At 43.6% G+C, this 26,198-nt stretch overlaps 1 protein-coding gene across 2 annotated transcripts; it reads right to left on the reverse strand.

Annotated features, from left to right (window-relative positions):
* atxn7l1 (ataxin 7-like 1) lies at nucleotides 1-25,544 on the reverse strand. Of its 2 annotated transcripts, XM_018685152.2 has the most exons (12): nucleotides 25,371-25,544; nucleotides 24,840-24,914; nucleotides 19,853-19,957; nucleotides 12,707-12,905; nucleotides 12,139-12,596; nucleotides 10,436-10,518; nucleotides 8,558-8,799; nucleotides 7,216-7,429; nucleotides 5,746-5,867; nucleotides 4,872-5,411; nucleotides 4,176-4,428; nucleotides 1-3,177 (listed from the first exon to the last, which is right to left on the reverse strand). In XM_018685152.2, the coding sequence occupies exons 1-12, from the start codon at nucleotides 25,465-25,467 to the stop codon at nucleotides 3,160-3,162; spliced, it is 2,406 nt and encodes an 801-aa protein (XP_018540668.1). In that variant the 5' UTR covers nucleotides 25,468-25,544; the 3' UTR covers nucleotides 1-3,159. The 2 variants fall into 2 exon arrangements, with proteins under 2 accessions (XP_018540668.1, XP_050933727.1); XM_051077770.1 differs by lacking the exons at nucleotides 24,840-24,914; nucleotides 25,371-25,544 and adding an exon at nucleotides 13,439-13,561.
* Nucleotides 25,545-26,198: the final 654 nt, after the last annotated feature.

Here is a 26,198-nt window from a genome sequence, read left to right on the forward strand (position 1 = left end):
TTCACGTTCAATCATTTAATAAAAGCTCGGATATAAGACCGTTTTTTACAGCAAGTGTTAAACTGTTTTGATGGGAAATTCATTTTCTGGTCCAACCGCAGTGAGATTGAATAAACCCCAAATTTAACAAGGCATTTTTCAGACATTCAACATTCACCACAGTTTGGATCAGATAAAAAAAACAACAGTGTGCTGGTTCAGGAGCCAACTCACCAAGAATATACTCTTCATCATCTTTCACTGTAGTTGCCAGAAACACTTTTACAAATATATATAGATTTTTTTTTAATATCTCAAATATTTATATAAATAGAAGTTGATTAAAGATCTGGGCATTATGACAAAGTGCAAAAAAAGGAACAGGGAGGGTTTAAAAAACTATTAATACCTCCATAGAATTTAACAGCAAAGACAATATACAACTGCTCTGAAATCAACATCCATGAGCTTCGTCTTAATTTTAGCTGCAACAAACTGTAACCTTTCATTTCTATTACTATAAACAGTAAGTCAGGGTGGCATTTCCCAAAAACATCTCTGTCATCTTTGATCTGTAGATACAAGTGAGAAGACACTGAGCTCTCCAACCACACTATGATTTTCAGCTGGTAAAGCAATATGAACCATCTACATACTAGTGTATCTGTTGGTCTTTCATAGTGAGTTTGTTGACTTTAACAAGCACGGCAGGTGGCAACAGGCTGCAAAACAGAGAAAACTGTGAAAAACAAAATGCTAATATTGTAATTGTAGGTATGTTAACTGTACACTGCGAGTACCCAGATAAACCACGTGTATCTACAGTAAAATAAAAGACCACTGAGCTGGTATTGTTGAACTGATCTGAGAGCTGTTAGACGATCTCCCCCATCGGCCTTTAAAGATAAAGACGGCTTGAAAATACAGTTTTGAACATGGGAAGAAAAAGGGTAGAACCACAGGCAGACAGGAATGTGGGGCCCTTTGTATGACAATACTAACCACTGCCTGGTTTCACAAAACCAACCTTTTTTTCATTAGTGCGCCTCAGATACATGTTGTGTGTACTGGGGTGGTAGCCACTAGAAATGAGAAGAGGAAATACTAGTATAGAAGCCTAACTGTCCACTTAGCTCCACATAACAGGGCCTGACCAACATCTCACATAATAATCAATCAATCAATACAGTGACTGAAATACTTAAGGTCATGTGATGACAACTGAGAACTGAACACTGCAGCTTTGTCCCAATTCCAAACTACACACTGATTCTAACTAGGTTTAGAGTATGTAGTGTAAAAGATTAAAAAGTTAGCATTCTGTTTGTTAAGTGTGCTGCTAATGGACAGAACTGGCTTAAAATGTAAATTGTAAAATGTAAACTGTAAATAAACTGCAGGCAGTGGCGAGACACCATTTTTACTCTATGGGGAAAAAAGCCTAATGTCCAAAGTAGCAATTTGACTGACATCTGTCGGTGCACGTATTTGATCATTTCCTGTTAGTACAGAACATTTTCTTGTACACTAACAGTACACTATAATGACTAGTAAAGAGTATTCTGACTACAGTTAGTGTGGACTTGGGGCTCAGCATGGGAGATGTAGAAAATTGAATTAGCTAAAGTTAGTCATTAGAACTTGCCTGATAAAATAATTCATAGAACTGACCACAGGTTGTTGTTACTTGGAAATACAGCTGAATGGAAATGACATAAACACAGTCTGTGTGTGTGTGTGGCTGTTAATTAGCATGAATTTCAAAACTTAAAGCTAATGAACAAATTCTTGAAGGTTTTGAGAAACCAGACCACTCTCATCTATATTATTAAACACAGACCAAGGTAGGAGGGTTAAAAAAAAACACCCCCCCCTTTAGCTCATATCTAGTAAAAGGGGACAATTATTAATAAATACAAAAATAATAACAGATATGTACACATTTGTAACAATATGAACTATCATAATACTTTCAACATTTCTTCAAAATGCCATAGAAATTATTTTTTGCTCAAAATGTCTCTGTAGCTGAAACCTCAATGGTCAGTTAGAAAACAAACATCATTTAAGAACAGAAATTTAAATTATTATACAAAAAAAACAAAACAAAAAAAATCCAACACCGTAGTAATAATTCCATTATAGGTGCAAGTCCTGACACACAGACAGGAGTTTGTGTTTCTTGCAACATTTAAACCAGAATGAAGAAAAAAACAAGACGATCTTCAAATTAAATCGGATTTCTTCCTATATTGAAATTACAATGCTTTGACGCAGCGTCGTCGGTAACACAGACGTTTTCTGTTTTCTTCCCTTGTGAACAGGTCCTTTCGTGGCACTGCTGGAGACTGCTCTGGAGTCAGCGAGGAGGGAAGCGAGGGCAGTAAGTGCACTTTGAACACGGCCATGCTGGGATGGATGAATGAGGGACAGGAAGTAAAAAAAGAAGAGGATTTTAGAATTGTGGGATTAGTTGTTTCATATGAAGAGTGGTGAAGAGAGATGGAGAGAATAAGGTTGAAAGAGAGGGGAAAGCTGGATAAAACCCAACTAAAACTGCTGCTGTCTCCTTCATCTTTGAGGAGGGAGAGCTAAAGGATGAGGATGCGGGGGGGGGACATAGCTGAAGTCGTAGTCCTGCAGTAGTCGTGTCAGTAGGTCCTTCAACCATATAACTCCCAAATACAATCACAGACCTCCTCTCTTGTCCGCTGACTGAACACAGCAACCAGGAACATGGTCAGAGCAACCAGAAAATAAACTGATTGTTAAAAAAAAGAAATCATGCCTCCCCAAAATTGTACAGTGGTGGTATTATTGATAACGCCTCGAAAATGTCGTGAGGCAAATTCCCTTTTCAGAGGCCAAGTTTTTGGATCCCACCATCTTGTTCTGAAATGACCATGACCGCGGTGATGCAGGGCAGCCTCCCATCAAAACTATCCATAATTAGAGATGGAGAGTGGAAGCGAACTGCCAGGCCCCAACTGTGAGCAAAGACTCCAGAGAACCCGACGTCACAGCGGGTGAACTGAGCAGTCATTGGGTAAAACGGGGGTGGCATCACTGAGATGAGGCAGTCTGATTGGTGCTGTCAGTGGAAGAGTGGTGAGGTCAAAGGTCACAAACGGTGGTGGCCTGCACAGCTGCCCAACATTCTGTCCATGAAACAGGTTCCTGTCAGTGATGCAACTTGGCCTGCAGAGAGAGGAGGAGAGAGACATGCTGACTGACCCTTCAGAAACGAGAACAAACGACCTTTCAATCTGTAAGAATCCATGCAAATTCAAAATTCACTGTTTAAAGTGCAACAGGCGTCGCCTTGTGCTAAAGTAGTTCAACTCATAAACTGTAGCTCTGATCTGTTGTATCCTCCTGTCGCAGTAAACTAGAGAACTAACAAACCGTCTTTACAACAAGTCATCCTGGATTCTACACCATAGACAGCAAAATGTTTCATTAAACTGTAAACTGTTAAACTGTACACTTAGTTAGTTACAGTGACAAATCTTAGCGGCCATCTTGTAGCTCGTCACCTACAGTTTGGCTTCAGTAAAGCTCCTTGTGGTGTGTTTTTGGTCGGTACCGGACTCACTACTCACGCAACCTTGTCAAATTATACCTTGTCTGAAAGCTCTAAGTCTCCTGATGGTGTCTGAGGAAAGCATTTCAGGGTCCCAATATAATTACAACTGCTGTTGACACAGAGTTGATTCAGACTTGTGGCGATGGCAGTGTTTTCCACACAATAGGCTCCACTAAAGGACTTAGATTCAATTTTTATGCAAAAAAGCAGCTTGTAAAATGGTTGTGAAATTTGAAGTGTATCCTTTCAAAGGAGACCAGGCTTGTGACTGTACTCTTCCTGTACACTTATTTTGGGGACATTATTTTCAGGCTTGTGCAACAAAATGGGGATGTCTTGTAACAGGATACAGCAGAGAGTCCTGACAGTTTGCTGGCTCTCCCAGTTCCAGCAATGTACATCCACCCTCAGGAAACACACTTACAGTGAGTTATACAGTCAACAGCAAGTGATCACAGATCAGTACTTTCTTCTCAACAATGCATCTAAAGGTTGAGCACATAACAACAGCTACTTAGGGCTCTCTCTTGAATATGAATTTGAGAAAACCAAACCGTAGTTTGGGACACTCCTCGCTGTGGATAATGAAAAGACGGGGTGTGACACCTACCTGTCTCGGGGACTCAGGCCCTGAAGCCAGTATCCCCCCAATGTCGTTTCCTTTCCCAAAGAGGCTCTCCAGTCCGCCCGTCCGGCTCAGCTTGCTGGCCTTCCCTCTGTAAGAGCTGGGACTCCTCCTCTTCCTCCCCTCTGCTCCTCCCCCATAAGCCAAGGGTCCTGAGAGGGGAGCCAGGGGCTGATGAGGGGTGGAGGCGGGCTCCCTGGAGGGTGAGTAGGGTATGCTGGTGGTGCCAAGATCACGACTGGAGAGAACCAGAAGAGGAGGAAAAGCGCCGTTAACGACATACAGCGAGCTCCACTTCGACCTTCGCTGTGCAGTTTGGATCTACTCAGACGAGGATAAAATCATCACAGCAGATTTTACAGTGCTGTATATTTCAGAGGAAAGCCAAACACCTGTCATCGCAGCCTTTGCACTGCTGGCACTGTACGCTCTGTTTACACACCGCTCTACTTTTAATGAATCAGCCTCTCATGTGTTCCTCTACATACTGTACTATATCATGTGCTGAACTGAGCCTTTGTTGTGTCGTTTGTAACCCTGGCTACAAACAGAATTTCCCGTCTTAGGCCATCAAAACTAATACAAATTTATTTGGTCTTTCATTTGAGTTTATTATACTGAGGCTGGTGCTCTTGTATATAAGACTTCAGATCACATTCACTCTCTGCTTTCATGACCCACCTGCTCTGTGAGTTGTGGCTTTGAGACCCATCAGATCTAGATAGCCAGTCATCTCCGCTGCGCCAAAGCCCGCTGCCCCCGCGCCCGAGTCCCTTTTTCTTGGCCGGGGAGGCAGCTGTGCCCCCTGAACTTTGTAACGTTGGATGATAGCTGCTGCCGTTCCTTTTGTGATTATCCACGGTCGAAAACAAGGAAGAAGGCGAAGAGAGGGATGAGGAAAAGAGGGAAGAGTTTTTTCTCTTCTTCGACCCCACCGTGGAGTCCTCCGCCTCTTTGGGAGGGCGGCTGGCTTTGTGGGTGCCGTTGCGAGCTTTGCCCGGTGCGGAGACGAGGGAGAGGGGCTGCGGGGCGTCTCGGATGCTGAACACCCCGGCCGTGGACGAGGACTGGGGGAAGGTGGCGGTGTAGGAGAGGGAGTTGGAGGGGGAGGGGAGGAGGGGAGAGGTGACGGAGGTGGGAGAGGGGCTCTGCTGGGAAGAGAGGGAGGAAGTACCAGAGGAGGAGAAGGAGAAGAGGCTCTCAGCAGCCAGAGGCACCTTCCTGGAACACAAAGAGACGAGACGAGACATTTTAAAGTAATAAAGTTGTTTCATTGCCAGTATAAATTCAGAGCGTTAAAACTTTATTACCAATCAATGCACTGTATTCCACTGAACAATGGTTTTCTGTGTTAACATAAATTGGGAAATTTAGTGGGATTTTACAAACACTGCATCTTTAACCTTTTAGCTACTGCTGCTGCTCCCATGATGTCCATGTGAAACAGAGACTTTCACAGTTACTGCCTGTGCAGACTAGAGATGTAAAGCAAGATTACTGTGTGCATTTCGCCATGTGCTTTTAACAGCTCTATTCCAAGAGGTTGGCCACTCACCTCCACATCTGTGCATTGAGGTGCTTCTCCACCATGTTCTGGAGCGCCAGCCTCATCCTGTCCCATCGCCTGTCGAACACGTAGTGGCCCCGTCCCATGAGCCTGCTGCTGAATACACAAAACTGGAGGGGGGGACAAAAGGGAAGTAAAGTGAGACATGAGGACAGGAAAAAGGAAGAGAAAAAGGAGGAGCGAGGGAGGAGGGATATGAGACAGAAGTAAAAGAGGAAGAGATGGGCAGATGAATGAGGAGGAGGCAGAGAAACACAAGAAAAAAGGAGAGGGAGGGAGAAAGAGGTGGGCAGAGGCAGCGCAGGATGTGGAGAGACAGAGGTGTCAAATGACAGAAACAGAGGAAGATGAAAGAGAACAGATGACGAAGAGAGAAAAGAGATGAGGCAGGAAAATTCCAAATTAACACTGACAGAGGAAAGACGACCTACGATGATGATCTGCTAAACCAGACCATTCCCTAAGCTGAGGTGATAATACCAAACTAGTCACTCTCTTTTTAGTTTAAACTGAAAACTATCCACCGGTACTGGAGTCACCGTATAAAGTACGCTATAATACATTTAGATAGGAAATGGAGTCATGCAGCCATCTTGTGATCACCTTTTCAGGTTCTGACTCAGGATTCTGAAAAACAGCTTCTCTCCTCGTCCTGTGTTTCTGGACAGAGGCTATAAATCTGCACTGATGATCATCTGTCTGGAAGACATCTGCTTGCTGCTGATTTCTTTAACTACAGAATGCACAGCAGTGAAAGTGTGAATGTGGTTGTATCAGCTGCTACAAAAGAACTGTCTATGCATTGTGATCATATCATGGGCACGTATTTGTCGTCCTTAAAGAAATAGTTTGACAGTTCTGAAAATAAGCTTAATTGGATTCTCGGCTGGTTGCCTGGAAACCTCTTGGTGATGACAAAACCTGAGAAAATCACTGCTCCCAACCAGAAAAACAGTCTGGCACTTAACCCCTAACAAAACTACAACTTGTTGTTTTTTGTAGGGATTAAACAAGCAAGATGTAACAAGTTAATTAGGGAGCTTACTTTGGTCAAAGACATTTCCGTTCCCTCTTTCTGCTAAGCTAGTCTCCTGGCTGTGGGTCAGACATTAGAGCGGTTTCAGTCATTGCATTTAACTCTCAGGCAAGAAAGCAAATAAGCAAATTTCCCAAACTGTCAAACTGCTCTCATTAAAAGGCTCCATCCAAACGCACTGGTTCTGAAATCTAACTAACACTCAGCCCTTACCTTTTTTGTTTTGCAATGAAAACACAGGATAAGAGCTACAGCTGAGGCTGAACACCGACAGAAATAATTCCTCTAAACAGCATTTAAAAGCAGACCCTGTGGGTAAAGGTGGAAAATACTGGCTGAAAGTTGTGTGAATGTGTTTTTAATGCCCTGAGGTTACAGACTATGAAAATGGAAATGAAAATGTAAGCAGTCATAGTTTGTACCCCTAAAGGCTGTGGGTGGTGATTGGAGTAGTGAAAGGCAGGTCTGTCGGTGTCCTCCGGAGTCTCAGCGTCTCCCTCGTCGCTGGAGAGCCGCCCGCCGTCTCCCGCTGCCGTCACCCAGCCGTGAGGGGACAGCTCCGCGTTGGGGGCCGTGGGAGGGACTGGCGCTAGAGGCAGAGGACTGGAGGTGGAGGTGGTGGAGCCGCCCGGAACCCTGGAGTGGATATATCAGAAAGACAGAGGGGTGAATAAAACAAGGAGATGTGTGGGGAAAGAAGTCGAATCACAGAGAATAAAAGAAGGAGCAAGGTAGTAAATAAAAGCAAATTGAAGCAGAAGTGGAGGGGGAGATAGAGGGGAATGAAAATGAGAAGAGGAGGAAGAAAATGAGAAATGTAATGGAATAATACAGAGCAAAGAGGAAGGGAGAGATTGGGAGAGAAGAGAGATAAATGTAAACAGGAGGGAAGGGAGAGAGAGAAAACAAAAGATTGATGGGAAAGAGGAAGAAGATCAGAAGAAGAAGAAAACAAAAAGAGTGAGAGAAGAAGAAGAGGAAAAAAGGGAAAGGAGTTGAGAGAGGCAGAGTGGAGGAGAAAGAAAGAAAGATCAAGAGACAGAATGACAGAAACCTCTTTACAGACAACACAAGAGCTCATGTCATATCTGCCCTCACACCACAATCGATGTCATTCTAAATGTTTGCCTCAGTGACAAAACCCCAAATAACTTCCTTTTTCAAACAGAGGATCATCTTCTAAATGGAAAGAGGAAATGAGTTTCTCATAGCACTATGACAAGGCCAGACTTCACATCCTTTTATTATTGTTTCTCCTTCCTTGCACTCTTGTTTACAGCATCCCCTGGTGGAAAAAAACATGAACAGACAAGGATTCCCTTTGCATCTGTCCAGTTAAAATGAACAGTTAAGTACAAGTACATTACAGGGGAATGAGAAGATTCAGAAAAAGTCACTGATTACCAAAATGCTTCAGTGAATGTCTTCAATTATTGGCTGTAATGAGCACTTAAGTATTTTAAATAACTAAATTGTTCTTAATTAAAACAAAACAAAATGACTTTCTTATGATCACAGATTAAACTTAAGTCAACAGGTTAGTTTTTTTTTAATCTTTTAATTTGTGAACCCAAACAAAAGATGGTTTTCAAAATAAAACGCATCAATGCTTTGTAATTAGTTGGATTTGAATGTCAGCAGTAGGTATAGTGATTAAATTCAGTTAGTTATTCAGCTGCTTATGAAATGACACTTTATAGGCTTTCTTTGCTTCCATATATACATGCATAATTAATTGTGTGTGTGTGTGTGTTACCGTCCTACCTGGGTATGTGTGCGTTTGCCAGCCGAAGCTTCAGCGTGGACAGGGGTCGTCCGTTGGGGCAGTGAGGCTTGCTGGGGCTCTCTTGCGACGTGACGCTCTGGCTGCATCCTTCCTTCCCTCCCTCTTTCTCCTTCTCCTTCGCTCCCTCCTTCTCCTTCGCCCGCCCCTTGTGTTCGGCCAGGAGGACGTCGAAGTTTTTCCTCCGGCCGGGGACGGCTCTGCGGTGGGTTAAGGAGTGAGTCTGTGACAAAGGAAAAACAGTGGGGGGTTAAAAAAAAAAGAAAAAAAGAAAAGAGGTTAACCGAAATGTCATACCTCTCCTTCTGTGGGCTAGTATGCACTAAATGTTAAAAGACGTTCGGCTTATTTCCAGTGAGAGTTTGTTAATGAACGTATTGATCTGTGAACAATACAGAGTTCTGCTCAAACAGAGCTGATGGCTGCATTCACAGGGGCTTAAATCATGGCTCTCCGGTTTCAGAACAGTTTCCATAATTACTGCGCCATGCTGCTGCCCACGTCATACCAGACTGACATGGGTAAATATTGCCTGTGCATGGTAAGCTTGTCTACCCTTCCAACTACTTTGGAAGGTAACCAGCCATCAAACATTTGGTTTTCCAACAGTACTTTACAAAGCGTGTGTCTGAGGCTGCTGAATTACTGGTTGGAGCAGGTAGTGCAGCTCGTGGAGAGAAAAATGCTTCCTGCGCTCATTCAAAGGTCACATCAAGGGTAGGGTCTCTTTAAATACTTAACAGCTCAGAAGATGCATCTTTTATCACCATCATCAATATCCTGACTGCTGAATAAGAATGTGGCAGGTCACCAATTTAAAGCTGAAGCAAAAACAAGACCAGCACCTGTACTTTGTCTTCATGTTCTTGAGAGACACCTACACTTAATCAGCAAGGAGAAGGACTGTGTGACATTGGAACAAATAATTATCTAAATACAGAATATAGAAATATTTTGATGTGTAGATTTTATGTGAATGTGAAAATAACGTCACCTTGAAGAAAACTGAATTTTGAAATGATGTTCAGGCAGGAGATCTTTGATCTCTGTGATGTTGCTCAGTGTTGGGAAATAAATAGTAGAACTGTTACAGCTTGAAAGTGATAATGACATTAATAAAAATGAATAAACTAATAAGATTGTAAGCATCGAGCAGGAGGAACATGGCTGCGTTGGAAATCCAGGTTTTATTCTGCACTGAAAGCATAAACTTGTGAGGACATCGTTCTTACAGGGACGGCATGTGTTCTACTCTGCATCCACCACAAACTCAGTCACAACTCAGTTTTTTTTTTGAGTGTCAGCATCTTGCAATAAGTGTATTGTCAGCATGCATTTTTATAACATCTCTCCACTCTCAGATGTTTCTGCATGAAGGAGATCTCCACTCCAAAAAACAAACAACAAATTAGACTGATACATCTTTAATTACCTAATAACCAGTTTAAAGTGATTAAGAAAGCCTGCTAGAGGTAATTAAAGGGCAGTAAAAAGAGTATTACAGCTGAAGGATGTTGTAGCCTCATCCAACATCTATAATTACCTCATCAAGAGAACTGTAGGCCCTATAATGCTTAAGCAATGCTACCCAGCATTAACTGAGAAATGTGTATGTGTGTGTAAAGTGAAGGCGTATCACAGAGACAGGCAGGGAGGCAGATGGGGTCATAGCCGCGGTTGGAGTCCTGCAGTAATAATGTTAGCGCACCCTTCAGTATTATTACTCTCACAGACAAACAAAGCTGCTTTCCTGGTGAGGAAGCAGGAAGAGGGGTCAGAGACTATTATTGTCTCCACAGAAATGACACAGAGAGCGGAGAGCGACGGCGTGTTTGCGTGTGTGTGTTTATTTGTGTTACCTTGCAGGTGAGAGACCGCGTGCAGGGTCGTTTAGTCTCTGGGTCCTGGACTCCACAGTGCTTGTTAGGATCAAACACTCTCCCTGTAAAACACACACACACACACACACATTAGACTGGTACAGAAAGACTATAATTTAGTAAAGTATCAAATCACATTTCCTGGGAGTGGGAGCATCATAGCACCATGAGTGCGTTCATTTGTCTTTTTTTGAGACAGCACTTCACTCAGACATATAAATAAATGAATTATTTCAGCTTCACAGCACCTGCCAATAACTTCACATCCTGCTTCAGCTGATAAATGTCAAATCTAACTTCAATTTTCTATGCTGTTAAAAATGGAGAAAGTATTACTCAGCAACACAGATGGACCTTTGTTTCTCCACATGCACTTGCCAGCCAACAACAACCTCCAGTCAGCAGGTTATCTTAAACAGTGTTGCTGTCAGAGGGCTGTAATCTTGTGTTGGCCTTTACTATAATCCCTGTAATCTTTCTGTGTTTGCATTATGAGACGACGGCCGCGACGGGTACGGGTGGACAGGCAAACACACAAATGCACAACAGCAACAAACGCGCTCTTAGTGTAAACAAACTCATATGCTCGCACAGAAGTTCACACACAAAGTTAAAAAGGAAGTGGAGAGAGGAAGGCGGGTAGAGTGAAGACAGACTAAAGGAAGGCACTGATGAGAGAGGGAAACCAACACGAAAAACACAGAAAGCAGAAGAGCAATGTGAGTGAGAAACAAGACCACGGCGAGCAGCCAGAGAGAAAGCAGGAGACGGGAGCGTGTGAAAAGAAAAAAAAAAAAAGAGGACAGAGTAGGAGCGTGCGAGAGAGAGAGGAGGAGGAGGAGGAGGTCGAGGCAGGAGGTGGAGAGTGAGAGGATGAAAAAATATACAGAGACACAGGAGGTGGGGAAGATCTTTCAAGAAGACAAGCAGCTTTTTGGCAGCGGGAGCTGGTGAATTAGAGGGTGTAAATCAGAGGCTCGGAGCACAGCGAGACACGGCACAAACGAAGAGAAAGAGGAGAGAAATGAGGAGGGGAAGGAAGAGGAAAAGCTGCTCAGAGAAACAGCCAGACCCTGAAGCATCAAACCTCAAATCTGTGGGACTTCATTCTTATGCATGTTTTCACATCTGTTACTCAGAGATGACCACTGGGTTAACTCATGTGCTTCAGGGTTAATTCAAAAAAGTTCATAAGTTAGAATGAGACAGAAAACAGTGGCAGACAGGGAAGGAGAGAGTGAGAGAGAAAAGTGAGAGGACTGAGAAAACAAGAGAGAGAAAGCCACTAGAAACTATAGAGAGGTGTCTCTCCCTTTCCAAAACAAACAGTCTCGTCCCACCGCCGTCCTCACTGCAGCCCAACATTCAGGCTGGAAGCTCTCCAAAGGATATAGAGATAAGAAACAGTGAGTGCTGCATGCAGTAAGGAAGTAGGAATTCTTATGTAAAGCTTAGGAAAGGAATTTAAGTAGCATAGGCAGAATTATTTAAGTCCTGTAGCACATGAATGTCAGGGGGATAAAAGTTACTGAATCAAGTTCTGTGACCTCAAACTAGCCATGAAAACGAAGGCAGGTAAAATGAATGAATTATTAAATGTTCTCCACTTCTTTAGACTCCATTAGTCAGCAGTAAAGGATTGTGGGTGCAGCCTGGAATGGCCATAATTTGTCAAAACCAACCTGAGAGTCTTTTGTGCGACCTGGAGGAAGTCTTAGTCCCATTCTGGTGCTTCTTTTCCAACGGCAGTGAAGACAGCGACGGCGACAATGACGGCATGCCGCCGGATCGGTGAGAGGGCGAAGGAGACGGGGAGGGCTTCCGGTCCAGCGGGGAGGGAGAGGGCGTGGACGACGGGCGCCTGTCCAGCGGAGAGCGGGCCGGGCTGGGCCGCCCATCCAGAGAGGAGGGGGGCGTGGCGGACCGCGGCGTGGACGGCCCGCTGGTGGCGCCACGGCCGTTTGTGAGCTTCTCGCCGGGGCGCTGAGATGCCAGTGGGGCGAGGGATGGGGGTTTGAGCGAGGAAGGGGAGGAGGAGGTGGAAGAGGAGGAGGAGGAAGAGGTGAGGCGCACATGGGACGCTGAATCGGCTCGGCTGAGGCAGGGCATCTTCTCCAGGCTTACAACTGGAAGCGATACACTGCAGACAGATGAAGAGAGTAAAGATGTTGTTAAAAGATTGTATCATACATGATCTGCGAGCAGTGAGAGCAGTGTGCAACATTTAATCAGACAAAAACATGCACCCACCACGTCTTGTTCCGTGCTCCCTTTGGTGGATACACAGCCAGTGGCGCCTTGCTGAAGCGGGAGTGGGGGTAATCTTTAGGCACCCTGAAAGCCAGCGTGTCCCCGGGACTGGGAGCCACAGCATGGGCCACTGCGGGGGCTTTGGGCTTCATGGGGACCAGGGGGCCCCTGGAAGGGACGGGGGAGCTGTGGCGCTTCTCTGAAACAGTTCATGACAGAAACTGAGAGAAAGATCTGTAACATGTGTAAGATCACTTAGATACATGACATGACACAAAAGCACTTAGGTGCTTTTTGTATCTGGGTACTTTTTTGGATCTGATTTGCATCTGATTAGCACCTAGTCTAGTTCTGAGAGCACTGCAGTGTGGTATTTACACCAACTTTTTATTTTTTATCTTTACCCTGCTTAGGTGCCAGATGGCTGTGTTGTAACACAGGAGAGAACAAATTTGTGCCAGAACTTTTTTGCACAAAAAGAATCAAGTATTTACAAATCAATTAAGCGTGCTTTTCTGTAATTAGCAGCCTTCCTGACACCATCTGAAGTGTCCTTGTGTGGCAAACTCCACCAATCTGTTACTATGTGAAGTTCAAACAAGAGCCAACAGTTATAAATACCTTTTGACCCAGATCTGATCAGAATACACAAGTGAAAGGATGCTCAGACACAGAAGGAAACGTAAAGGGGCTGAGGGGAGAAAGTAGGAGAGGAGAGGAGCTCACACTTACGGTTTTTGCTATGCATGTCTTTGTGGGGAGCAGGGTGGGGAGGGAATTTGGGGGGAGGGGGGTGTGGTCCAGGACTGTCTGTCTCTCTCTGTCTGTCTCACAGGGAAACTACACCCCAGCTACCTGAATGGAAACAGAGGGGTGAAGACGTCATAAACACAGAGAAACGAGGTGGGGAAAAACACACTGCACACACAGTTAAGACAGCGTTGTGGACTGCTTATAATGGAGTGTACAAATTAGCTGTAAGATCATGTTATGTTCACACTTCAAAACAACCAAGTAGCTCCTGAGCTCGTCTCTCTTGAACCAGCTGCTTCAGGAGGTAAACAACCAACATCTGCAAGATGTAGCGAGATTAAGCTGACAGATAAGTTGGTGTAAAGCAGCGGTTAATTCTGGGATGAGACCAGCCGCAGCAGATAGCTGAACTTCCTGTCTGGTGATAAGATGCTAATGTGAAACAGTGTGAAATTATGAACTATACCTCAGCTCAGGTGGGATGTATAGACTCTCAAACATGCAAAACTGCAAGTAAATATAAAAATAGACTCCTGCACAGAGCCCTGATAACACAGGCTAACAGCAAATATCCAAAACTCAAGGGTCTGCAAACATCTTTTCTCAAGCCCTGCCTTAAAATACTTGACAGAGAGAGTGATTTGTACAAGCCAAGGTCAAATTAAAACAACTCCCTAGTGCAACTACAGACACAGTGACTAACAAACAGAGTCAGGCAGACTAACACACAGAAAGTACGTCCAAATTCGCTGACATGAATTACGTGTAGTATAAGTTTAGAAAGTGTAAAGCAAACTACTGACCGAGGTAGTACTGATGTCATGCTTTACTCAGTGTGTGTGTGTGTGTGTGTGTGTGTGTGTGTGTGTGTGTGTGTGTGTGTGTGTGTGCGTGTACACAATACAAACCCATTTATGAGTGTAGTAGTATTCTACTAACTGCAGCACGTTTGAACAAGAGACAGGACTGACTGACCGGGCGACTGTGTGTGTTTGCTCAGAGGGCATGAGTGCACATGAAAGTGTGTTGCAGGTGACTGAGGGAGAGTGTGTGTACAATGCAAAGTGTGTGTGTGTGTGTTGAAGGGATTAGCCAATGCACGCGTATATAACAGCTGTGTGTGGGTATGATACCACTTGCAACCTATATACTGCGAGTGTCTGTTTTTGAACAAGGTGTAGGCTGTGTGTACAGTAATATGAATGCATGGAAGAGTGTGAGTGTGCAGTTTGTGTGTGTATATATATATATATATAAATGCTATGCTAGAGCATAATTTGTGTGTGTGAGCATGTGTGGCAGGTGTGTAAATAGGCCAGTGGAGGCAGAGGACCGGGGAGGCAGCTGTATTCAGAGCAGCAGGATCAAAGTCCAGAACCACATTCACAGGTATGCAGCTACAACAGTACAAAATTCGCCCATTAAATCACACAATAATTCACAACAGTTCACACATTAGACATGCACCATTTTAGTCAACTCAACTGTACAGTTCAATGAAGCCGTACAGTAGAACTCTACTCTGGGAAAACTGTGCATGCGTGTACACTTTCTGTGTGTGTGGACTGGAGTTTTTTTTTTTTTTTTTTCTGATCTCAGCATTTCTTTTGATTTTACCGAGCAGGAGTACGGTAAATAATAGATCTGAAGAAAGAAGATATCATAAGTGTCCTTGAGGTTATTTGACCAGGGGAAAACACACCTTGTACTTGTGCCTGTGTGGGTACAAGTACTGCTACATGCTTTATTGTCTTTGTTTTGTTTTTCATTCCAACTACACAAGGCCAAACTATTTTTTTGAAAATTATTATTAAAAAAAGACAATTTGAGTTAAAAAAAAAAAAAAAAAAATTCTGCTAAATAAAAAAGTTTTTGTTTGACAAAAGTAAAATTAAAGCAACATAAATAAAAGCAGCTTACATTCTTGGCTAACACAAACGATGAATCCATTTACAGCTAGTATATCTATTTGTGCAGTAAAATGATAAATGACTTATTTTCCCCTAAACAGACAGATAGATTGTGTTTTGAAACAGAACTCATCCAGTGAATAAGGAGTCAGTTGGGAGCTAACCGTACTGATTTACAATACATGGACGAATGCCCAGGCAAGGTCACTAAGCCACTCGACCACAAGGGCACCCTCACTACTATGCTCTCCTGCCTGCCTGTCGTCATGGCAATGCTGAGAGCCCAGCTGGCTGCCAATTGGCTGCTGACTCATCCTGTGGGCGGAGCCATCGCATGATGAGGAAGCAGGGGCTCTCAGAGCTTCAGCTGGGTTTGTTTACATCGAGAGGACAGCAGGCAAGACAGGAAGAGAAAGAAGCGTGAGGAAATTAAGAGAAATGTCTGTGAAGATTCACACACACTCATGTTATCTCTTAGGACTAAGTCAAAAAAAGCAAGCAGGGAAACTAACAGTATATTGAAAGCAATAGAGCAGCGACATTCTAGTAAATCTAGTCTAAGTGCTATTGGAAACATGTGGGAACTGCTATGCAGCTGGGGCGCCTTGAGGAGAGGTCAAAGGTGCTGCAAGATTTATTTCCTCCTTGTTTTTCTTTTTTTAAAAAACAGAACATTTTAGTAACAGTTTGTCACATAAAAGTTGCAGCAACATTCATTTCAGCGTATCACAATCAGAGCAACTAAGCAACTATTATAATCATTATGCTAAAGACTCCTGAAGTACGCAGTCATATGTCAGGGCAGCTAAAACAGCCAACAGCAGCTCACAGCTGCAGGTTGCAACATGCTTTCTGGCAAGTTTCTTAGGCCTCAACGCTGAGATGACCAAACAGTAGCTTTAAATAATCACTATGAGGAGGAGCTGTGGTTTTAAAAGGCTTGGGAACCTCGCACAGATGTTATGATATGCACTGACAGTCTAGAAAAGAAACTGATAATTGATAAATGATCAAACTAAAGTGGGGACTTTCTTGCATATGGGAGAGTACGTTGGTCATTTTTATGTTATAAAGTGCATTGTAGGATGTAACTGTGGACGTGAGTACAGCCTAATCTGTTACTCTACACTGTCTACACTGAGATATTCTGTGTATTCTTATGAACACTATGTATTAGGTCTCCTTAGTTCTCAGTCACTACCTCAGTAGCAGCTTTTGACTACTACCTGTACAAGCATCTGCCTCTCTATATAAAATGTAAAGATGATGTTCCTGCCTTGCACACTACCTCTGATGTACAGCAGCAGCTGGCATTTTAATTGGTCTGAGCCTCAGCTAATGGTTCACACACAACCAAACCGCAATAACAAAAACACAACAGTAGAACGAGCAACACCACCAGTAAAGAGAAACTAAGCAGAACTTTTGTGGTTAAAGGGCAACATTTTCCAACAACAGCCACACCACAGCCTAGGCACAAAGCGCTGTTACAGCAACAACAAACTAAAGCCGCTGAAGCACGAGCTGCCCAAACACTTGTTAAGTTAGGAGTGGAATGAAACCAAAAAGGAAACTAGGGTTTTTTTTTTTTTTGACCTGCCTCAGAGCTCAATTAATCCACCACTACAGAGAAAAGTTGGAAGGCGAGTAGAGGGAGACAGACACTCCCACCAACAGCAACAACATGACCCTTTCATCATGCGCTCCATTTCCTCACACAACACGCAGCAGGCCACCAGCAAGGGAGAGGTTAGGAGAGGCAGGCTGAGGAGAGTGGGGAGACGAGATCATAGCAGATGAGCGAATTGGAAGCAATACGCTGAAATATCTGAACACGCCACAGAGAAGTGATTCACCCAGCTTCAAAGGCCATGACTTAAACACACAGAAAAATCTAATCAGCACTTGTAAATCTAGTTTGTCGTGATGTTCGGGGCAGGGACGCACCAACATATGAATCGCCCTTTGAAATAAGCTTATATGAATTATAACAGTCCTCATAAAACACTCAAACATGAGAGAAAGTTGAATAAATTTCACAGATTGCTAACAGAGTGAAGTCAACTCAAGTCATTGAGAAAATGTCTTTATTACATCCTGGTCTGTCTGTAATAAGCTTTGAAGTTCACTCACAAGCATTTAAAACTATTTCTTTGCGCTGCCACCATGAGGGATTTATTTGATATCCCACTGGGGCCACTTAAGCCAAGAATACACATGCTTGCCTTACTCTGAGGAGATTTAAATAAACAAATCCATTAAATAGAGCGAGTCTCTGATGTATAAAACATCGTATATCCTCACCTTTCTTAACAGGAAACATAGCATATATTAAACCTAGCTTCAAGTTATGATCACTCCTCTTCACACACAGCAAAGCTCAGCAGCAAACTGGGCATGTATAACAAGGAGCCACTGACCCCTGAGGCAGCCAGCCCCCCTCCCCCTCCTCCTCCTGTGTACGTGCATGCATGAGTGTGTGCATGCATGCATTTCTTTATATGTAAAGCCCCAGTGACTGATTCGATGCACAGTTCAAGCATGAACGCAGATCCCATGATGGATACACACACACACACAAATACAAAATGCAAGGCCAGTGCAATGAATAAAACTGCAACTCAGGGTCACAACATTTAAAGTAGAACTCCCAGCAGGGAACAATGGTGCTATACTTGTGAGGATACAACAGTGACACGATGGGAATGTGCAACAATGGGAGGAAATGCATAAAACATCAGAGGAGTATCTTGACAGGGGCAGTTCCTAGAGGCAATCCACTCAGCAGAGGTCAGGGGGAACATTTTTCATGCCATGACACGGAGCAGTTGGGCATATAAGTGCTTCAAATTTAAGAGTGAGGTCAGTCAATCAACTATAGTAGTGGGACAGTATGACTTGTCACTGCACTACTGTTAAAATGACTGTAACTGTAAAAGTATATGATGAAACAAGATGAAAAACATTCAAAACCACAACTTTTCTACTAGTCAGCATGTGACTTGGCCCGGCTGGTTCACTACGACGCCTGCTGATCACACTGCAGCCTGAGGACAGTTTTGTTTTATGAGGAGCTCTCAAGAGATTCCCACTCCTGACTCTGTGTGTGTGTGTGTGCGCGCATGAGTGTGTTTTAGACCTGTTGTTACCCGACTTTGTGTGCGTGTCAGCAAGCAGAAACGCTGCCAACAAAGGGGGGTGGGAGGTGGGGGGGGGGGGGGGGGGGGGGCAAGAGCAGGGACAAAACAACAGCGGCTGCCAGGAGTGTGTGTGTGTGTGTGAGTGTGTGTGTGAGAGAGAGAGAGAGAGTGTGCATGTGTGTGTCTCACAATACCACTGACCTCTTTCTGCTGAGAAACAGAAAGTGAGAATGTGTGTGCATGCAACTCCTCTGGCCTCTTTCCTCTCAGGGAGAAGCAGTGTGAGTGTGTATTTATGTGTGTGTGTGTTCATTCAGCATGACCATGTGGCCCCCCCCCCTCCTGCTCGCTCAAACAGACGACTCAGGCTGGTGCACGTGCCGCCAACAGAAGGAAGCAGCAGCTCGCGGGCAGATGCGAGCGCGCTCGGCCGAGCCACAATCAAAAACAAACAAGAGGTAGACGGACGGGGTGAAGGACCAATGAGAGCCCGGTTCTACTGTGCTACCATGTCAACAACAAAAGATGAATGGATACTGCCTGGTTTCCACACATTTCCCTTTTTTAAAAAAACACAATTTTGCTAATTTGGATTTTAATACTGTTTTTGACGTTAGACGTAAGGAACGGCAACTTCTCACCTACGTTTAAGTGCTGAAGATAGCCGTCTCCATGGCAACAAATATCACATTTTGTGAAATAAGAGTGAGCAAACATGTAAAAAAAAAACAAAAAACATACATTTACAGCTTAGCACTGAATGTATGTATCATATATGTGTTGACCTTTCAACAACTTTCCTTTCCAACTCTTACAAGAGACTCTGCTGGATTCAAATCAGGAAAGTGAATCCTCTACAGGCAGAGGCTTAACATACGGGTGTATACTTTTTTAAATTGACCCATCAGCCTATCAAATCTTCCATTTGCCGTCCACCTGCTTGGAAAGAAAAATCTGCCTATATCATTACCTTAATAGCAGAGATTGTCTTTCTCCATATACTTATTTATTGGATAAAAAGGCCTGTGCACAATGCTACATCTGGTTGATTATTCTGTGAATTATTTAGTGTTTTCCAGCTCTTGTGAGCCTGCTGGGTATTTGAGGGCAAAACTGTGTTCTGTTTGTTCATGCAGACAACGAGGAGTTTATGCTTTAAAGTGCCGTGCAGAGATAAATAGAAATGATTGTATTGATCTAATTGGCTGTGTGTGTGTATGTTCTGTGCCTTTGTGTAACAACTGGAGATACCTCGAGGTGTGTGTGGACCTTACTGAAGTGTCAGACTATGCCCTGAGGTTTTTGTGTGACTGTGGCTCGAGGGGTAACTGTGTGTGTCTTACCATAGTGTGTGAGTATGCCCTGAGGAGTGACCACCTTATTGCAGACATGGCAGACAACAAGAGAAAAATCCTCCAGTGCTGGAAACTGGCTGTAGACAAACATCTCTGAAAAAATAAAAACAAACAAATCAGGCCGAGGAAACACAATTCTACGGAGGAGACACAAAGACAGAAAATCATTATCAGTGTTGAACACAGCAGATTTAACACTACGTAGTATTAATAACCTCGCTGATTTATAAATGTATAATAAATATGAAAAACATTCATCATTTCAGGAAGTAAAGTCTCCCATTCTCCTGCACATTCACATCGTGTCACAACAGTTCAGCTTCATTTACCTACAGGTCTTTAACACACACATTTCTCAAAGGATTTAACAGTTAAAGGCTGCAACCAAGTAATATTTTCATCATCAATTAATCTGCTAATTATTTCCTTGGTTAATTATTTGCTCCATCAAATGTCAGAAAAGTTAAAAATGTTCAAACCACCCACTGTGACAACTTCCAGTGTCTTGTTCTGCTATGATTACCATGTGTTCTGATCAGGCAGAAAGAAACACACACACTAACTAGTACACAGTGTGTTAGTAAGCATGTGGCTACATAATGCATAGAACTTACAAGAGATACTGCACCCACTCAAGAAAATGTGAAGATTTATACAAATATTGAGGAAAAACAATACGTCCATTGGGAAAACAGCTATTATCTCTTTTGGCTAAGCTCTGAGAACCTAATCTTCCAGTACCCAAACAAGCTCTGCTGACAGAAATCACAGCACTTATTAGCACAGGGCTTAAGCCAGACTCGGTGAGGGGAGGTGGGATGTGTTTGGATGTGTGTGTTTGTGAAAGCCTGAAAGGGAAAAAAAAAAAAGAATTGGAGAACATGTGGGTGTCTGACAGGGAGCGAGTACGTGTCGTCATGACCTGGCATTGCTGGCGAGCTGGAAAGCAAAAGAAACCGCGTTGTACTTTGGGCCAATGAGTGTGTGTCTATGTATAGAGCAGGAAAAGGATCTGTGAGGTCACTCAAGGTCAGTCCATACTACTATACATACAGTGCTAACAAAAGCAGTCAAATAAAGTGGTTTTAGTACACAATACACACAAGATCAATTCAGTCTGATTAATACTGTAAAGGAAAAGGTCTTATTTCTCACTCATCATTTCAACGTCTGCTTTTCCTTCACTGGCAAATAAACGGCAGTGTTTGTCTTTGTGACTTTAACTGATCAGGGCTATGAGAACGCAAATGGAAAGGTGTGGCAGAGTGCGAGAAATATTTTTTTAATATTGTCGCAGCAATCAACAGGTTTTTGATTAAGTGGTAAGGATTGATAACTTTGTCATGAGAGCAGTTAAACAGTGGGACTGGAGACTCTGTTGGCAGGTTAGCTCAGTCTGTCAAGCAGTTTCAGTTCAGCAGCATCACCACAGTTTGTGTCTTTCCTGTCATCGCTGTCTGAGGAAACGAGCACATTTTCTTCATAATAAACTATCAGCAAGGTCCTGCCAGAATCAAAAAAATAAAAAGGAGGGAAAAAAAAAAGAAATATTGCGATGGGAAAAATTTGTTTTCTGGCACATGGCAAATTCCAAGGTTTACAGTAACAGAAAAGGACTTTAGTGGGAGGACTGAAAAAAAAGCAAGAATGCAATTTCCTCTGCATCTGCCAAGTCAAATGCAAACGAAGTGCGTCGCCTATTTCTACAGCCTGAATTCTGTGTGTGTGTGTGTGTGTGTGTGTGTGTGTGCACGTCAAGCCAACTGCCGGCGTCTGCCAAATGACTGACAGGCCAGAAAATGAACTACAAAAACAATCACTCACTGGTGAATAAGCATGTTTGGAGCTACTAAAACAATCTATCGCTGGACACTGATTACATTCAGAATAAGTAAATCAACTTCCCAGGGATGAATTAGTGTTTGGAAACGAAGCTAGTGGTAAACAAAAGAGGGGTTTGAACGCAGCGACAATCAACAGATTGCTGATTGACTAACACTACAGTAATACTCCAACTGTAACGCACACTAAATGGGGATATCTTAGAGCGGAGTATCACTTTTCAGTAATCATTCTGCTACTACAGTTGTAGGGGAGGGGATGGGCCACAGCAACAGCCTCAACTGAAGTTGTTTTTTTAAACAGGCACATCAGATAATTATTGGTACTGCACCAAAATGTCTGATAAAGTAAACAAGCTCACCAGCGGGTGACTGGCAGCTAATGCTGCAGAACCCAGGCTACAAACTCAACTAGACTCCTTTATTACAAAACAGTCCCAGACACGAATCTGGGTTAAACTTTCAGAGTTCAAAATGCTTCCAGCGTCTTATATTAAGACAAGTCTCAAGTCTTTTTAAGAGAGTTAGACCTAGTCAGTGCTGTATCAACTGTCATGTTATTAAAGGTTTTTCCTTTTAAATATTTTCATGATCAGAATAAACTGATCATCAGGCAGCCATTCTGCCTCAATATCAAAGCCAGACTGACAACTGATCTCTTCCATGAAAACCACGAGGCTGGTTTCACTGACACATCACAGACTCACTCGCTTCTGTTTTGTCACACACTGTCCTTATTTCAAACTGTGTCTGACAATAAGGGGAGGTTTTTATAGAGCAGAACCAATAAATGATTTTCAGTATCGACTCCTTTGCTGATTATTTTCTTTACTGCTCGACTCACTAAAATCCTAAAGCCCGAGGTAACATATCCAAACGGTTCTGATGGAGAAAACTGCAAATTCATATCATTTTGTTCGACTGTATTCCAGGGTCGACAGGCTAATGTGGCTAATTTTAGCTCAAGCCATTTAAATGCAGACACCAGTACTCCATTTACTAAATGACTAATTTTGAGTAGTCTGCTAGATAACAAGGGATTTTTTAAACCCTCAGCAGAGGAAACAGCACATGTACTGCTGACAGTATTCTATCATAGCCTGCACAGTGTGTCTGATGCATCCTGCAATTCAAATATATTCATCCTCCAAGCACATTTTTCAAAGCAGAGATGCCTTCATCATACTGGTGTGTCAGGCTACATACTGTCACCTCCACTGGCTGTTTGTCATAATACACTCGAAACACACCAATATTTACTGAATCAGCATCTAAATCATCCCTTCTACAGGGAGCAGCAAACAGCAGCGTAGCAGCACTGCCTGTTTCCAGTGGGAATGATGACAGTGGGCTGCCAGTCGAGTCAGCCCGAGTTGCTGTTGGTTGTCATCATCTCCACTGTGAGAGTGTGAGAAAGAGACACAGATACTTATCATGGCCTGCAACACAAATCAATTACTGCTAGCTCGGCCTCGCCATCTACAAATATGTGCATGTGTGTGTGCACCGAGTTGTGGAGCGAGTAAAACATGTTATATGTGGCTCTTCAGTGAATCACACTTTCTGCTAGATACAAATTTACAAATAAAGCATTTAGGACGTGTTTTCCTGTGTGTTTATCAGGGCTTGTAGGTGTCTGACGATGTGTGTGTTTGTGTGCGCATATCACTCTCAGCAGGCCTGAAGTGTCATGTTGCCAGCAGATCAGCAATTCTGGAAACACCGCTCCAGTTTGGCTGGGAGAGAGGAAGACGAGGCATGTGAGTGAGCGTGAGTGTGTGAGTGTGTGAGTGTGTGTGTGTGTGTGTGTGTGGGACGGGGGTGAGGTCGGTATTTGACCAGTGAGAGTGAGAAGAGTTTCCCCGGCTCTGTGTGTGCGTCAGTGCGTTCCTACGAGGGCTGCAGCACGCTCAAACTCTCAGCGATGACTCAGGCGTGTTAGTGTGCAGCGTGTGCTCCTGAGGGTATTTATACGTGGTGAGGTGAGGAGGAACTCCTCTGGCTCCGTCCCTGGAGGCGGGGGGCGGGGAGGGAGAGCCTAGAGGGGGTGGAGGTACCCACTCACTCCTTTGGGGCACCCCACAACCCCCTCCCACATACACTTCCACGTCATACAGATGATATTTTTGAGCAAGAGCAACTCAGTTAACACAATAAGACACATTTCAGCCTCTGAATTATGGCTGGAGATCACTCTAAGGAACATACACGCAAATATACCAAAACACCCTCCAGCACTATCACTCCACTGCTGCTGATAACGTAGCACTTAACTAAAAATAATAACACTGACACCGCAGATCACCCCCGTCGGGAAATAGTTTTTACTTGAGAGAAAGTGATGGGGCAGCGTTGGAAAAAGGATTTTCTTCTCACAATGACACCTTGGCAGCACAAGGTTTTTCACAAACACAGCATCCAAAAGGCTGGCAGGTTTTTTTTTTAAACCACCAGACAACTGAGGGAGCATCAAGACAAAATTGAACAACAACCACTTGTGTCATTTTATTTATCGGTATCTTCTACAGCACCTCACACTCGCTCCATCCAAGCCTTTTTTTAATATCTGAGATATTTCTGCTGCCTTTGTCTGGACACTGGAGCCTGATGCTGCACAACAAGAAGCAGCATTTAACTGACAGCAATGAGCATTATCAAATCAACTATTCTAGTTATTTAACAAGTAAAAGTGCCTTGCCCAAGGACACTTCCCCATACAGACAGGAGGAGCCAGGGATTGAACCACAGCAGCCTCTAAGATGATGCTTTTCTTTGTCATGCAAGAAAAGTGAATTTTTCTTGGGTCTATTTAGGTGTTATGAACACATCTCCCTCTGAGATATAAAGTTATTATTAAATATGGACCTTCAGTTTTTACAGTTTTCTGACACACTGTGGATGGAGGATTCGTCAGTTCATATGTGGTAAGCACAGGATGCGTGCTGTAATAGAAATTTGTAATGCAAACACACTCAAAGCAGGTGATGTTTTTCCTCCTCTAAAAGCAGAAGCTAATATCTCTGTTTAAAAAGTCTGCATGTGGCAGCAGGTAAACCCAGAATCCGACAGAGCATGTGCACCAAAACAATAACAAACCATCACCGTGTACCTGGCAGAGAGTGTAACTTCCTCACCTTCTTTGCCGAGCTTCACGGCTTCACCGAGGCAGTAAAGCTCTCTGTCGCTGTGATCCGAGGACGAGTCTGCGTCTGAGTGGACGAAAACAGCCACTTTACAAACACGCAGCAGCATTCACAACAAACTTTGGGGCCATGCGTGGAGCCATGCTGCCTCTGAGGCTGGCTATCTGCTTTAGCATTAGCATCGCTAGCGCCTGCCTGAGCTGGCTTCCTAAATCAAGTGGAGCTGTCAAAGCTAACAAACTTACAGCTGGACAGTTGAGGGGGTATTATAACCGTCCGCCGTCAACGGTCCTAACTCGGCACGGTAACGGTTAGCTTTACCCGCTCGCCCCGTGCACGCCTGTCAAAGCAGCCTGTTAATATTGCATTTGGTAGTAATATTTTTGACAGTTACTTTGCTGCGCTCTGACAGACCCTGCATGGTGGAGGGAGCTTACTCAACTCAATCACAGACAGTTGGACCACGCACTTCCCGACAGTTTGTCCGCAAAAACAACAACGGTTGCCGACGTGCGAACTTACTGTCAACAAAACGTAATTTAGCCGCACTGACGAAGGAAGACCAAGGCTCGCAAAGGAAGGTATCCGGACTTGGTATTTGGCGATCCAGTGTCGCCATTGCTCTTCCTTCTTGTTGCTTTGCTGAGAGCCGTTTTTTCCTCTCTCTCCTTCGCACGCAGCAGGCGAAAAACGAAAGAACGAGATATGCTGACGTCTTTCTCGGGCGGCTTCGGCTCGGTCCGGCGTCAGTCGGAGGGTGTAGGGGTTGAGCCACAGATGGAGGCTACTGAGGGAGTTATTTATGAGTTCAAAAGTTCAGTTTGTTGGTACAGCCCGGAGAGTCGTATTATGTTGCATAGGAAAACATTAGAAATGACATTTTATTTAAATCCCGTTGATAATGTGACGAAAGAGAACAAATATAATCTGAGCTACGGTAACAACGCACTGCAGAAACTCAGCTCTCAAAAACAAGAAGAAAATGGAGAAATCTTATTTAAAAGAAACAAAATGATCAGCCAGTAGAACAGGAACATTTCACCTGCCAAGATTTTGAAAACAAAACAGATTGCTTATCGTAACTAATATTTCCTCCATTTTATCGCTCCTTGTTTCTGAGAGCTGAGTTTTGGCAGCAGCTTCATAATTCTGGTAATTCTATCTGTAAGCATCAGCTGCTTAATCAGGACCAGTGATGAGCTTGAAACAACAGACAAAACAACCATACATTTCCTTGATTTAAAGCATTTAATCTGATTTAAATTTCACTTGTAGCAGAATGTTAGGTATTGAATGTTGACTGGGTCAATGGATGACCTGGCAGCTCTAACAAAAGGACATGTAGGCTGT

Source organism: Lates calcarifer, linkage group LG18 (genome assembly GCF_001640805.2).
Source record: "Lates calcarifer isolate ASB-BC8 linkage group LG18, TLL_Latcal_v3, whole genome shotgun sequence".
NCBI lineage: Eukaryota > Metazoa > Chordata > Actinopteri > Centropomidae > Lates > Lates calcarifer.